The sequence below is a fragment of the Phalangium opilio genome, unplaced genomic scaffold (genome assembly GCF_054372755.1).
Source record: "Phalangium opilio isolate 3A_F unplaced genomic scaffold, DU_Popi_V2 ptg000061l_1, whole genome shotgun sequence".
NCBI lineage: Eukaryota > Metazoa > Arthropoda > Arachnida > Opiliones > Phalangiidae > Phalangium > Phalangium opilio.
Genome location: NW_028324178.1, coordinates 2,551,874 through 2,565,411, shown reverse-complemented (window position 1 = coordinate 2,565,411; position 13,538 = coordinate 2,551,874). Strand labels below are relative to the sequence as shown.

At 41.3% G+C, this 13,538-nt stretch overlaps 1 protein-coding gene and 1 long non-coding RNA gene across 4 annotated transcripts in view; both read left to right on the top strand.

Moving 5' to 3' along the window:
* LOC149663569 (uncharacterized) overlaps positions 1–13,538 on the top strand; it is a 588,523-nt gene that overhangs the window by 197,088 nt on the left and 377,897 nt on the right. The gene's annotated exons all lie outside the window — the stretch shown is intronic.
* Positions 4,674–5,769, top strand: LOC149663576 (uncharacterized). Of its 3 annotated transcripts, XM_089842110.1 has the most exons (3): positions 4,674–4,741; positions 4,987–5,088; positions 5,241–5,769. In XM_089842110.1, exons 2-3 carry the CDS (start codon positions 5,073–5,075, stop codon positions 5,558–5,560), a joined length of 336 nt encoding a protein of 111 aa, XP_089698236.1. In that variant the 5' UTR covers positions 4,674–4,741; positions 4,987–5,072; the 3' UTR covers positions 5,561–5,769. The 3 variants fall into 3 exon arrangements, with proteins under 3 accessions (XP_089698236.1, XP_089698234.1, XP_089698235.1); XM_089842108.1 differs by having other exon boundaries at positions 4,987–5,769; XM_089842109.1 differs by having other exon boundaries at positions 4,686–5,088.

Genomic DNA, 13,538 nt, shown 5'->3' with positions numbered 1-13,538 from the left:
ATGGTAACTAAAATGTCATAAAGACAGGAAGTTTCCACCATTTATCCGAAAACGCGTGTACAGATTGGGCCTTAAGCATCTTTGAGAAAAGGTTTCAACTTTCTAAGCGGAGATGTTTTTTGCATGGTATAAATAAATACGTTCCTAATGTAGAAATTGTTTTAGCATCGAAAACGGATAGGAAGAGATGATTTTATAACCATATCTCCACCGATTCAAGCGGACACCCGGATAATCTTGGCAATCGTGGATTCTCGTTCGAGATCTCACTCGACTGAACAACTATCTCTGGCAGGATTTGAAAATGATGTTTGGGCCATATTCATAGCGTTTTTGTTAGTTCTATCCCTCGTTCTCTTCATCGGTTGGAAAAGTGACACATTTGGACGAATTCACAGAAGCACTTGTGCAAATCTATTCGAGAGGCTATGGTTCCTCATCTCTGATTTTCTTCAAAATGGTGATTTATAACGCATTAGAAATGAAACAAAGGAAATACGTAACATATGCAAGTCATTATATTTTAGTACCCATGTGGGCCTATTTAGTATGGGACATCTCTTCCCCCTTCTTATACTTCAGAGCTTCCAAGGGATCGTGCGCGAAAAAACCATGAGAAGCTTTTTTTTTTTCATAGTTCGCTAAGAGAAATACATGTACTTAAACCTTTACTGATAAATTCTCAAATAGGTGAAGGCTTGACATCAAGACGTGTTAGTACACGGCTCGCTTTAGGCGGATGGTTCCTCGCATCTAGCGTCTTGACGAAATCATACTCAGGAAATCTAAAAGGAGAGTTACTCGTTTCCAAACGGGAGACGATCGACAGTGTAGAAGATCTTGCCGAGAGAAAAGATACAATTCCCTACATTTATTTTAGGAACGGCATTCAACCGGAACTAGAGGTAACATTATATCGAAGGCAAATAGAAACGAGTGAGACGCTGGGAAGTCTCTGTATCATGGCATCACGTGGTGCCTGTGACGTATTTCAAATAGCTTATACCGCCCCGCCGATGCCTTGTTTAATATGTTGTTTAGTGTTTGATAGTTCGACCTGCCTTGGGGACACATAAAATTAATTGTAGGTTTCTGGATAAAAGCACTAAAGGTGCTGCACAAATGCTATTTTAGAGATTTTCAGCTGGCTTTGTTCTATTAATATGATTTTGAAACATAAACTTGCTTTCTTCAAGCTTAATGGCGTATTCGTTGCAGACTAACCAACTTAATACTGAATTCGCGTAGCCATTTTTATATTACCAGTAGCCGATTAGGCTTTAAACATAAAGTACGTAACATGCGCCTGTGGGAGCTACACGATATTCTCTAAGCTCCTAGGAAAGACATTCCCCTAACGCGGAGGGAAATAGTTCAGTAACGTGGCTCCTTCGGATCCATCCGATCCTTCCGCCTAAAGGAGCGATTTACCACGAACCTAAATTCGAGAACTACTATAAAGACTGAGTAGGGTGTCTAAAATATTTTTTAGATAAAACTATTCACAATACCAAAGATTATTTGGGAGTAAGGCGTTAAAATGTTATCAATCTGGGTAGCGTTAGCTTGGACTATTTAAGACGCCGTGCATCTGTCTTTTAACGAGGTATTTTTCTGTTCTCGCCGTTACAATGAAATTACAATAAAAGCGCATGTAAACATTAACTTAAATGAAATTACAATAAAAGCGCATGTAAACATTAACTTAAATGAAATTACAATAAAAGCGCATGCCAGACTAAGCATTTAAAACATTAAATTAAATTAAATTACAATAAAAGCGCATGCCAGACTAAGCATGTAAAACATTAAATTAAATTAAATTTCAATAACAGCGCATGCCAGAAAACATTACATTAAATTAAATTACAATAAAAGCGCATGCCAGACTAAGCATGTAAAACTTTAAATTAAGATAAAAGCGCACGCCAAATTTTGCGTGTTATAAATAATAAATGAAATGAAACAAATGATGATTGAGAAAAGCGCATGCCAAATTAAGCGCGAAATAAATAATACAAAATAAATATACATGAAATTAAGCAATACAGTTATGAAAATAAGCAATACAGTAATGAAAATATACAATGAAAATAAGAAATACAGTAATGAAAATATACAATGAAAATAAGCAATACAGTAATGAAAATAAGCAATACAGTAATGAAAATATACAATGAAAATGTGCAATTTAAAGGTACAATGAAAATAAGAAACAAAATAGAAAAAGGTGCGTCTTAAATTAAGCGCGAAATAAATTATAGAAAACAATTTGCATATCAAGTTTTGCATGCAATAAATAAATAAAAAAAAGAACAAAACAAAAAGAGGACTTCACGGAAACATGCGTGCAACTAAGGTTTTCAATGCTTCAGCCTGGACCATTGCAGCCTCAGCCTGGACCATTGCAGCCTCAGCCTGAAGCTTAGCAGCCTCGGCTTGAATTTTAGCTGCCTCAGCCTTCACCCTTTCTGTTTCATTTTTCTGCTTCTCACTTTCGGCTTTTCTTTCCATCTTAAGTTTCTTGTATTCCAGCCTGGCCCCTTCTTGTTCCAACCTCACCCGTTCATTTTCTGCCAGAACTCCCATTACGGAGTGAAGGTGCTCGTCACGCGCATTAGCTTCATTGGCAGATATAAGAAGCTCTTCTTTGAAGGTTAAAGGTCTCTTCCGACTGTTCCTGTTAGGCAATTCAGCTGTAAAAAAACTGTGTTCAGTTATGATACCAAATACTAAGCAGCGGACGAACACACTGTAAGTGTACGATGTACGTCATTTATCCGCTGTTGTGTTAATGAAACAATTTCATTTGCAGAGCAATGTCTTTTACAAGTAAATTCTCGCAAGATTACAACGAATGTTGCGACAAAAGTTAATGTCATCTTGTGAGGTTCAATTTTTAAGAACAAAACAAGGTCAAATAACTGTGTCGAGGATTATGTTCGATACCACAGCAGACGGTACCAAACATATGAGGAAATAACTATTAACAGGTAACGTTATGATAAACGCCTAGCCACGGGAGTAAATTACCCAATTCATAGAACACTGATAGACATCCGTATTGTATAGTATACGACTTACAATTGGTATCAGACAGTGGCGGTTGGCCATCACTGGTGGTTGCGCTAACAGTTGTTGAGCAACTTGCCTCGGGATCTTGGATAATAAGGAATTAATTAATATTATTCACCATCTGTGTAATATGTCATCTTACCAAAGCTGGTTAAAAAGGTTGACACATCTTGCGAAAGAGAGTCGGATTGATCTTGAAAGGTAATAACAATATTAATTTGAGCGCTTGTTAAAAGAAATTAAATTCGCAAGAAGAATGAGCGAGAGGAAATTTGTTTTCACGCTAAACAGCAGCTTAATCCGTACATACTCTGTTCCAGCTTAGGTTGTCACCACGCACATACCTAGGTCTCTATGTGACGTAGCTTTTGTGCGTGCTGACAAGGGACGAAGAAATACTGATTTTCAGCATCTGAAATCTCGAGATTTTAGATCCTGAAAATCAGTATTTCTTTCGTCTCTTGAAACAAATTTCCATGATATTAATATAGACGGAAAGCTTTCAGACATACTGGAATCATTCACGCTTCCAAATCCCTCGGCGCAACTGACATCCAAGACGTCGTGGCGACTATTTAACGGAAAAACAAAGAACTTGGTCATATTTTTATGTATTGAATCGTGTTAGTAACGTAATATGTGTAGGAGTTAAACATTGACGTGGTAATTGAAACATGAGAGGGAGCCAAATGGCAGCCAAATATTGAAACGTGTTATAGGACATGTAGGAAAGAATTTGTATATACAAACACTATACAATAAGTAGCTGGTTTGAGCCTTTTTGAAATGTCTAATACATTGTTCGAAACAAAAATGTCATTTGGTCATGAATTATCTCAACAATTGCCATAACAATGTTACATTTAGACCTTTTGAGATTACTTAAAACCGGTTTTAATGTGTCTAGTTGATAATGTTGTATTGAAATTGTATAATAAGGATCAAAGCTTTTGCCTATGAAGGGATATCCACACGAAGCCTATGGCCTTAATGTTCGTAAAGCGTCAATTGAAAATAAGCAACATGTTGCATTCAACTGGACATTTGGCAAGTACAGGTAAACTACCCGGTCGCAGAGTTGCATTTCTACTGGGAAATCTTTGAAAGCATATGACTATTATGTTTATATGACAAGAAACTACTAGTAAAGTGTATTACAATGGGAGACGAAGTCACAAATATTGGCATTTTCAGGATTGTTTATGAAACTATCAGTGAATGTAGGTAAGGTAAGTATTTCACAACGGGGCCATTTGCTACAGTATGTGTAGGTTACTTACACGACTTCGCAAGGTACAGGTTCTGAGGAAGAGCCGCAAGACGTTTCGCTGTAAATGTAAAAATAACTCTGTTAGTAGTTACTAGACCAACAAGTAACATTCTACAAATGTCCTGGAACCCTCCGAAGAAGGATTAGGTCACAAACAACATTGCATAATTCCTCAAGGTGCTTGGTTTTACGTCTGAGAGCCAGTTGGCCTTGTAGTAAACAGATAAAACAAATTATATGATTTCAGGCCGAATTTTGATGTAAATCCATCTTTTAGAGCGGACACTTAACTTTAAAGATGCAATAGCTATTACTGCCAAGAAGGAGTACACTAATATTGTGAAGCCAATGTTCATGGACAGAGCAATTCTTGCAGTTTAGGCTCTAGTCATTTAGGTAAAATGCACCGGAATGTCGGGCTTGAAATACTTATGTCGCAAGCATTACACTTTAGGGCCTTGATTTACAAATAGATACAATTACGCAATAGGTACCATTAACAACAATATCTAATAGGGAAATTGTACGAATAACCGCGGAAAAGACCACTTCACACTCATTACTTATGATGCTCTTGAAATAGGGAAATTAATTGGAATAGTTTGTTAAACAGAGATAAAAATACGTACATAACAAGTTAGGTGACACCTGTCATTGGATGGGACTGTTTGTACAAACAATAACAATAGGATGTGGACAATTCTGAAAGAGGTTTTTCGAAATGTAAATGATCTCATTTATGGGTTAGTGAAACCATTTTAACTCACGATCATTTCCAACCTTATCAAGTTCAAGAAGTATCTTAATGTACACTTGTACCAAATATGGACCGGCGCAATGTGTTTACTATCCTTACCATATATTGTTGGATTACAGAAAGTCACTTACGTTTCAGGAAATTGTGGCGCTGATGAAGGTCCTGGAAGAGATGCACTAAAGGGCACATTGGAAAGTTCGTACCCTCCGGCTATCCCAAAAATGGAGGCCCTTGGAATCAATGCGGCTAAACGAGACTCAATCGGTGTCAGTTCGCTAGCACAATTAATTCCTCCACCAGTCTTCTTTGTTTCCATGGCTCTTGTAGCCACTTTATTTTTAAGTGCACTCTTTAGAGCCGCCCACTTCTTTCTAACTTCCTCACCAGTGCGCTCTTGCCCACTGATGTGGTTCAAACGATCAGCAATCGTTTGCCACATTTTTCGCCTCTCCTCCTGAGATTTCCCGTACTGATTATTCAGCAGGGAGGGCACTGCCTCAAGTTGGGAGACAAGACATTCCATTTCATCATCAGAATAAGTCCCCTTCCTAAGTTTTGGTGCCATTTCTTAAGCTATATGGCTTACTAATTAGAAACGAATGTTAGCAAAACTAGAATTTATCAAAATGTATCTGCCAAATTGGAGTAAAATGTATAAACGTTGATAAATGAACAGTCACATTTATTTTTCTATTTCACAATTTCATTTATTTTTGTATTTTACAAATTACTCATTAAACGTAAATGCAAACATGACAAGGGAAGACAAAACGATTAAAACAAATGGTTGTTGAAAATTAAAGTCACATTTTAAATATTATCGTAAAATCATCATTATTACATTACCTTTTCTTCGCAGTTCGGCTGTACGTTACACGTGCAGTAGAGTTGAAAGAAATGAAAGTTTGTGAATTAGTTAAGTCTGTTTAACGATTTAGGCGCTAGATGGCACGATACACCGAACAGTAAGGTCAAAGGTCTCTTGCACTGACCTTTAAGAGTTAAATGCACTTTCAAGTTGTGTTAACTGGCTTTGCACCGAAATATAGTTACGATTACGTAAAGAACTGAACTGAGCCAGAATGTTCAGGCCCTGCCCATACGAACATCCAATCAACAGCCTTAGGTCAAAATGGCGTCATCAGCATGATATCCAACCAACAGCCCTAAGTTCGATCCTGACCGACCAATCCGCGAGCTTAAATCTGGGGGAGGAGCATACCTTTTCTGCAGAATACGGCCCCTGATCTCCTAGCCGAGGTATTGTACAGACCCCCACCGTCAATGGCGGAATCCTTGGAACCTGGTTTGGCATATGGGGCAAATTCTACGATTGAGCAATCGCATCAATCGGTTAGTAAAGCCGTCACTATATCTGTTTCTGCGGTTGCAAATGCATTTGCGGGAAACCAGGTGGGAGTAGGATTGGCAGCCTTGGATCCGTACTCTTATTTTAGAGTACAGAGACAAGTGATGAGCGGAGTAAATACTCGCTCAGGTAATAATTCTGGTGCAACTTTTAATGCACAATCCAATGGCGGAAATCCAGTCCAAAGGAGAGGTAATCGGGGTATTGGGCGCTGTTACAAGTGCAACCAACCCGGCCATTGCAAAAGGGATTGTACTAATCCGGGAAATGGGCAAACGAGGCAACGAAGATAATCGGAAATCCGAAAACTCGAATTTTCGCGCCATCGGTTAATCGCTGTTCCGATTTTGGCGGGAAAACTCCCCCATTGTTGAGATTTCAAGCTATGGGGCAATCGTTCCTTGGCTTGTTAGATAGCGGATCGTCGGTTTCTTTGTTGGGCGATGAATTCATACCCATGTTTGAAGAACGAGGAATGGCGATAAAAGCTAATAGGACAATGGTTAGATTCGGTCGCGGCACATGCCGCGTAGCCGGAGATATCCTTCTCCAGGTATATTGGCCCGGAGGGAAAAGAAGGCTGCGCTTTCTCATTGTGCGAGGTCTTACACCCTCAGTTATTTTTGGGAGAGATTTTCTTCGAGGAACGGGGATAGACATTAGGTTAAGTGAAGGTGGGTGGTCAATCGGCCCCTTCACTCAAAAAGTCATCCCGTTCGATACCGAAGAAATGGAAAAAGGGGCGTCTAATTGCTTTGGCGAAATCGTCAAAAGTGAAAAAGACCCCTTAAATGTGTTAAAAGCTTTGGCGTCGAAATCGACCTGTAGCAAAGATGAAAGAGCTAGGTTGGTGGATATGCTTTCGGAATTCCAAAGTATATTCACAAAGAAACCTAGCGAAACCTCGCTAATTGAGCACTCTATAGAGACGGGCGACGTTAGGCCTATAGCGTGTCATCCCCGTCCGGTTAGCAACCAGAAGAGGGAGGAGATCGACAGGGCTTTTGATGAGTTGTTGGAATTGGGAGTTATACGACCATCCAATAGTCCCTGGGCGTCCCCAATTGTACTTGTTGAAAAAGCTAACCCAAAGCCGGGTGAAATCAAACGGCTTTGTGTAGATGTGCGGAGGTTAAATGACGTGACTACCGCCGATAGGTATCCAATGCCTTCGATACCTGATATTTTAGCATACTTAGGGAAGGCGCGGTATTTCACGACAATAGATCTCACAAAGGGGTTCCTCCAAGTGAGGATGAAAGATAGCGATATACAAAAGACAGCTTTCGTGTGCCATAGGGGACTATACGAATTCGTAAAGATGCCCTTTGGACTTAAAAACGCACCGGCAACTTTCATGCGATTAGTTTAACCGTGTGTTAGGACCCTGTAAATGGAATTTTGCTCTCGGTTTTTATGATGATATCACCATATATTCCGAGACGTTTGAGGATCATTTGATTCACATTCGAGAAATTCTAGGCCGCCTTAAAGATGCCGGATTAACTATTAATCCGAGCAAGGTGCAACTTTGCACAAATACCGTTAATCTTCTCGGTCCAGGGCGCTGTATGCCAAACCCGGATAAGTTTCGAGCGATTGAGGAATTCCCCATCCCTCGAGACGTGAAATCATTACAAAGATTTCTTGGCATGATTGGTTATTACCGCCAGTTTATACCGAACTTTGCGGGAATAGCTCGTCCTTTGTATAACCTATTTAAGAAGGATTCCACGTGGCGTTGGGAGGAAACCCATACCAACGCTATGAGGGAGTTAGTGGAAAAGGTAAAGAGTACCTCGGAATTAGCTCTCCCGGATTTGAATAAGAAATTTCTTATTCAAACCGATGCTAGTAGCCACGGCTTGGGCGCGGTATTGGCACAAGAGACAGATAGAGGATTAATGCCTATCTGGTTTATAAGTCGTGGGCCGACTCCAGCAGGGCGTAGTTATTCCACTACAGAGTTAGAATGTCTTGCAGTAGTATTCGCTCTCAAGAAATTTAAAATGTATGTTGAAGTGATGTGATAATCGAAACCGACCATCAGGCCCTTCAATGGCTTTAAAATATGAAAGAGCCAGTTGGAAGATTAGCCCGCTGGTCTCTATGCCTCCAACCATTTAATTACGAGGTGCGATACCGCCCTGGTAAATTAAATTTGGTAGCCGATGCTCTAAGTCGGGCTCCAATCGAAACCGATTTGGCCGACGAAGAAGCCGTCACATTGGTTGAAAATGAAGTAGTGGGGGGTAACACACCCAAGTTGGGTTTACCTTTTAATAGAGAGGCCATAATATAATCCCAAGCTACTGATCTAGAGTTATCTCGTTTAATCGAGGAGGTAGAGCGGGTTAGAAGCTCTGTAAACCCGGAAACGGCAATAAAGGCCGGGGCAGTATTGGATCAGAATGTAATGGATCAAGACGGTCTTCTATTAAGATACTTCGCACCATGGGACGAGGAGGATGAGGATGCCCTAGAGAAAGCATGGAAGGTGGTAATACCTCGAAGCTTAAGACTAGAGGTAATCAAATATTTTCACGACGAGCCCCTTGCCGGCCACCTGGGTGTTTGTAAAACGTATAAAAGTTTACAATCCCGAGTCACGTGGTCGGGTATGAAGCGCGACGTTTTGAAGTATGTTCGGGGTTGTGAGATGTGTCAAAAATCGAAGCCATCTGCACAATTAAAGCCCGGATTGCTTTCAATTTGTTGCTATCAAGCGTTCGTAGCGAAAGGCCGTGGGAATTTGTGACCTGTGATCTCATGGGTCCCTATACCCGCAGCTCCAAGGGTAATCAATACCTGCTCGTCATCGTAGACCATTTCACTAAGTGGGTAGAAACCTACCCCTTACGAAAAATGACTACAGAGAAAATATGGGAGAAGTTATTTGAAGTTTTCTGTCGATTTGGATTCCCAAAGGAACTGATTACTGATAATGCTTCTGTGTTTTCAAGTCCGAAATTCAAGGAAACATGTAAAAGATTGGGTATACGCCCGAAAAATACATCTCCGTATCATGCTCAGGCAAACATTACTGAGCGCATGAATAGGAATATCAAGCCTATGATTATTTCTTATATTGAGAAACATAGGGATTGGGATGCTCGTATTCCTGAGTTGGGTTTCGCCTTAAGGTCAGCTGAAAACAGCTCGACTGGATTCACGCCCGCGGCGATGAACTTCGGTAGGGAGCTCTGCGCTCCGTTAGATTGGGAATTGGAACCGGTAAATATTTACCAGAACCGAAACCCAGATCTATATGCTGAGAGACTGAAGGTTAGACTTCATGATGTTATCGATCATGCAAGGCATAACCTGCAGGACTCGAAGCTGAAGCAGAAACTGCACTACGACAAGCGTCGGAGACACGAGTATTTTCGACGCGGCGACCTTGTTTTGCGCCGTACGCACCCACTTTCCGATGCGAGTCGTGGTTTCACGGCTTCGCTCGCGAAAAAGTACGAGGGCCCATTCGTAGTGCAGGAAAGAACAACCCCGTTGACGTACAGGTTGGAGGAGGAAACCTCGCGAAAATTCGCAGGTGTCTCGCACGTTTCTAACTTGAAAGCGTACACTCCACACTGGACGCGAGACTCTCCGCTGGATAGCAAAGTCGCCGGTGAAAACTCGCCTGACAATGCTATCAGTAAAGTTCGGCGTAGACGTAATAGGAGAGAGCGGAGAGAGAGCGGAGAGAGAGCGAAAAGAGCCCCCCCCTAGGCATTCTTACAATTCACGTTCTAACAGAGGAAACCCTTTGTAAAGTTTTTGGGTGGGGGAACACTCTTTTGATTTTCGATTTCCGAGATTTTATAGGAACCCCTATAAATATTCGATGACTATTTTATTTGGCGCATACGCGCAGTTTAAATAGTTGTAAATGCACATGCAATTGCGGCAAGGACGGGGCTAGGAGCAGGTCCCGGCGTGGCGGTGCGCCACAGCAACGGCTGCAGCAGCAGCACCAACAACAGCAGCAAAGGCGCACACCAGGCGCATCAGCGCAGAGCGCGGCGGTGAGGGTTGGCACAAACCCCGTTGCCCATAAGAAGCCAGCCAAGGGGCCCCAACAGCCATGTAAGCGAAGTGTCGCTACTTGGTGCCATGCGGCCCAGATCTATTTTAGTGAAGGGCGGTGGCCGGCTGGCCAAATGGCCAGCCGTGTTGAGGGTCCCACCCCAAATATATTTAGGGGAAGGACACTCAACCCTGATGATTTCATCGGGGTGAGTGGGGGAATGAGGGGGCCGCAGCCGCGGTTCCCAGGTGGTCGGAAACGTCATCGGTTCCGTCGAGCTCGTCCGAATTCTCGGGCGCGCTTGACTGTTTCAGCAGCAGGGAAGAGGATGATGACCTTTTCTTCCCGGCATTAGAGGAACGCAGCCCTGCCCAATAAGTAATTTTTGGGTGGCGTAGTTGTAACGGCCATTTCGCAAGGGCAGAAAACCGTTACCCCTGGTAGGCCACCGTGCCCCATAGCGTTACATTTGGCGCGTTTGGGGTATCGATGGAACGAGCACACGCTTGTAAAACTATCAGGGGGTCTAAGAAAGTCCTATTGCACCGCGCAACTGTCCTCGTCGGAATCCCGACAGAGACTTAACCCCTTGACCAAAAGTCAAAGGAGGTAGGAACCCTTAGACCCGACTCGAGACCCTGTGTCTATAGAAGGAGGGACCGAGGGGACGAGAGATATCTTTTGGCTCCAGCGACGAAGGAGGAAGACCCGAGCACCTTTTTGTTTATTTACTTTAAAGTTTTTACTTTGTAATATTTTTGAGAGATGGCTGGGTGAGTCAATAATATTTTTTGATTATAAAAGTACGTGTATTCACTCTAGGTAAGCCTACCAGTTTTGTGGGGCTTACAACCGCACCGAAGTCCGTGATGTCCAAGACCTGAGACAACGCGTAATTGACAGATGTGAGAGTATACAAAACACGCCTGACATCTTTTACCGTGTTCGAGAATCCTTTACAAGACGTGCCCAAGTTTGCATAAACGTTAACGGTGAACACTTTGAACAATTCTTGTAAACTGCATTTTAAGCTCTCTGTACGACCTGTGTTAATAAGAATTAAATGTACCTGTGTTAATAAGATTTAAATGTACCTGTGGTATAAAACATTAAAAGTACCTGTGTTAACGAACATTAAAATAACCTGTGTTAATGAAATGTAAACATCTTTCTTAGCGACATCACACTTCTACACAAAATCGCCCCCTTCTGTTTTCAAACTTTTAGTCTCTCATTTCTTTCGGTTGGCTTATACAATTGAGCGTTTTATCGGAAACAAGACGAGCAAGCCATAATACAAGTTTCACAATTTTGTTGATTTTGGGGCTACTTTTGAAAGCTCATAACTCTGAAATGGCGTAATTTAGGTACATGGTTGTTTGGAATTTTTCACTCGAAGTGACTCCAAGAACACGCCAACTAATTTGGCCAGACTTTTGAAAAACACGGTGTATAAATTTTTGAAAACGTAATTATAGGTTCTATCTGATTTAAATAAATGAAAGCTTTTCATTAGTAGTCAAAAGATTGATACTATCCCTTTAAAATCCTGACGTCCAAACGGCAATAATGGATCAACTCTTTAAAAAAGTTGAAACCTTTTTTGCTTCAACTTGTTCTTTGTACCAAGAAATAAAAACCGAACGTTGTTTTTCGGTTAGCCTGTCTGGCGCGTAAGATTCTTATAGAGGCATGCTTTCCATCAAGACATAATTTGTACGCGTAGGATCTTTTGGATCAAACACGTGTTCGGGTACAAAGTTGAAGAGGAAGTGGGGGAAATGTCCTTGATTTAAACTAGGGTCTAAGACAAAAGTGGATACAAAGCTGGATAAGGGGGAAGGAATGAAATTTAAACTATCTATAAATGTCAAATTCTCATATCGAATTTTTATAACCTTCGTTCCCGTCATCATCACTTATCAAGTAGATGATGAAATTGTAGATCAAAACCCTCGGCGTTATGGGCTATGACCGTTATTTTGGGACAATTTTGGAATTCTTGAAGAAAATTTAAAAAATTCAGTGACTGATCATTCCCAAGAAACACACGTTCTCAAGAGCCGTAGGTGGCGAAATTAAGTTGATCGGATTTCTCGAGAATGCATTGATCACAGACTTTTGAGAAATACATAAGATAGGAGTGTGTACGAAAGCATTGGGGTTAGAAGGGTCCGGGGTATTTTGAATGCATTCGAGATCATAGAAGATGGTAACCGAAGGGTTGGTCTTAGCTTTTTTAGACGTGGGCTTTAGAGCAAACATGGGCGAACCCTCTGCCTCTCCCACTCCCACTCCTCAAAGTTTTTTGCGGGGAACGAGTAACTCACAAAAAGTGGTTTTCCATAGTAGGCCTTTCCAGTAAACCTCGCTCCTTTCCCTAATGTATACCCATAAAGCTGGGAAACTCCACTCCTTTCCCAAACAAAATTGTAACTTTCACGCCTCTCACCAGTATGTAATTCAAAACTAAAGGTTTTCACTCCTCTCACTGCTCATTTTATATCATAGTTTTAATACACCTCCTCTGATCTCAATTAATATAAAATTTGAAATGTTTCACTCCTCTCACTGCTCATTTCTCTCGTTGTTTAATAATCCTCCTCTCATCTCAATTAAGATAAAATTAAAAGTTTTGCACTCCTCTAACTACTCAATATTAAACATACTCTCATCTCATTCCCAATTAAGATAAATTACGGTAAAGATAAATTCGATTAAAACCGAGGTCCAGCACAATTATTGTTGAATCAGAATCAGAACTTGTATTGTAAAGCACCGACTACTTATTTTGTCCAGAAACTTCCGGAAAGCAGTGATTCTCGAACGATAAGCCTGAAGACAATGCCGCTCGAATTTTACCTTGGTTTTGATAAGGTCCTACCAAGAAGTTATATCATTATCTCAGAGAGAAGGTATAAGAAGCCTTTGTATTCGCGCGCCATAGTCCCAGTCCCCCTTTCAAAATACAAGGGGGACGTAAAAGGAGGCGCCGGGCTCTTTCGCCTCTCCTCAGTCGGAAAATATGACTGTAATTTTC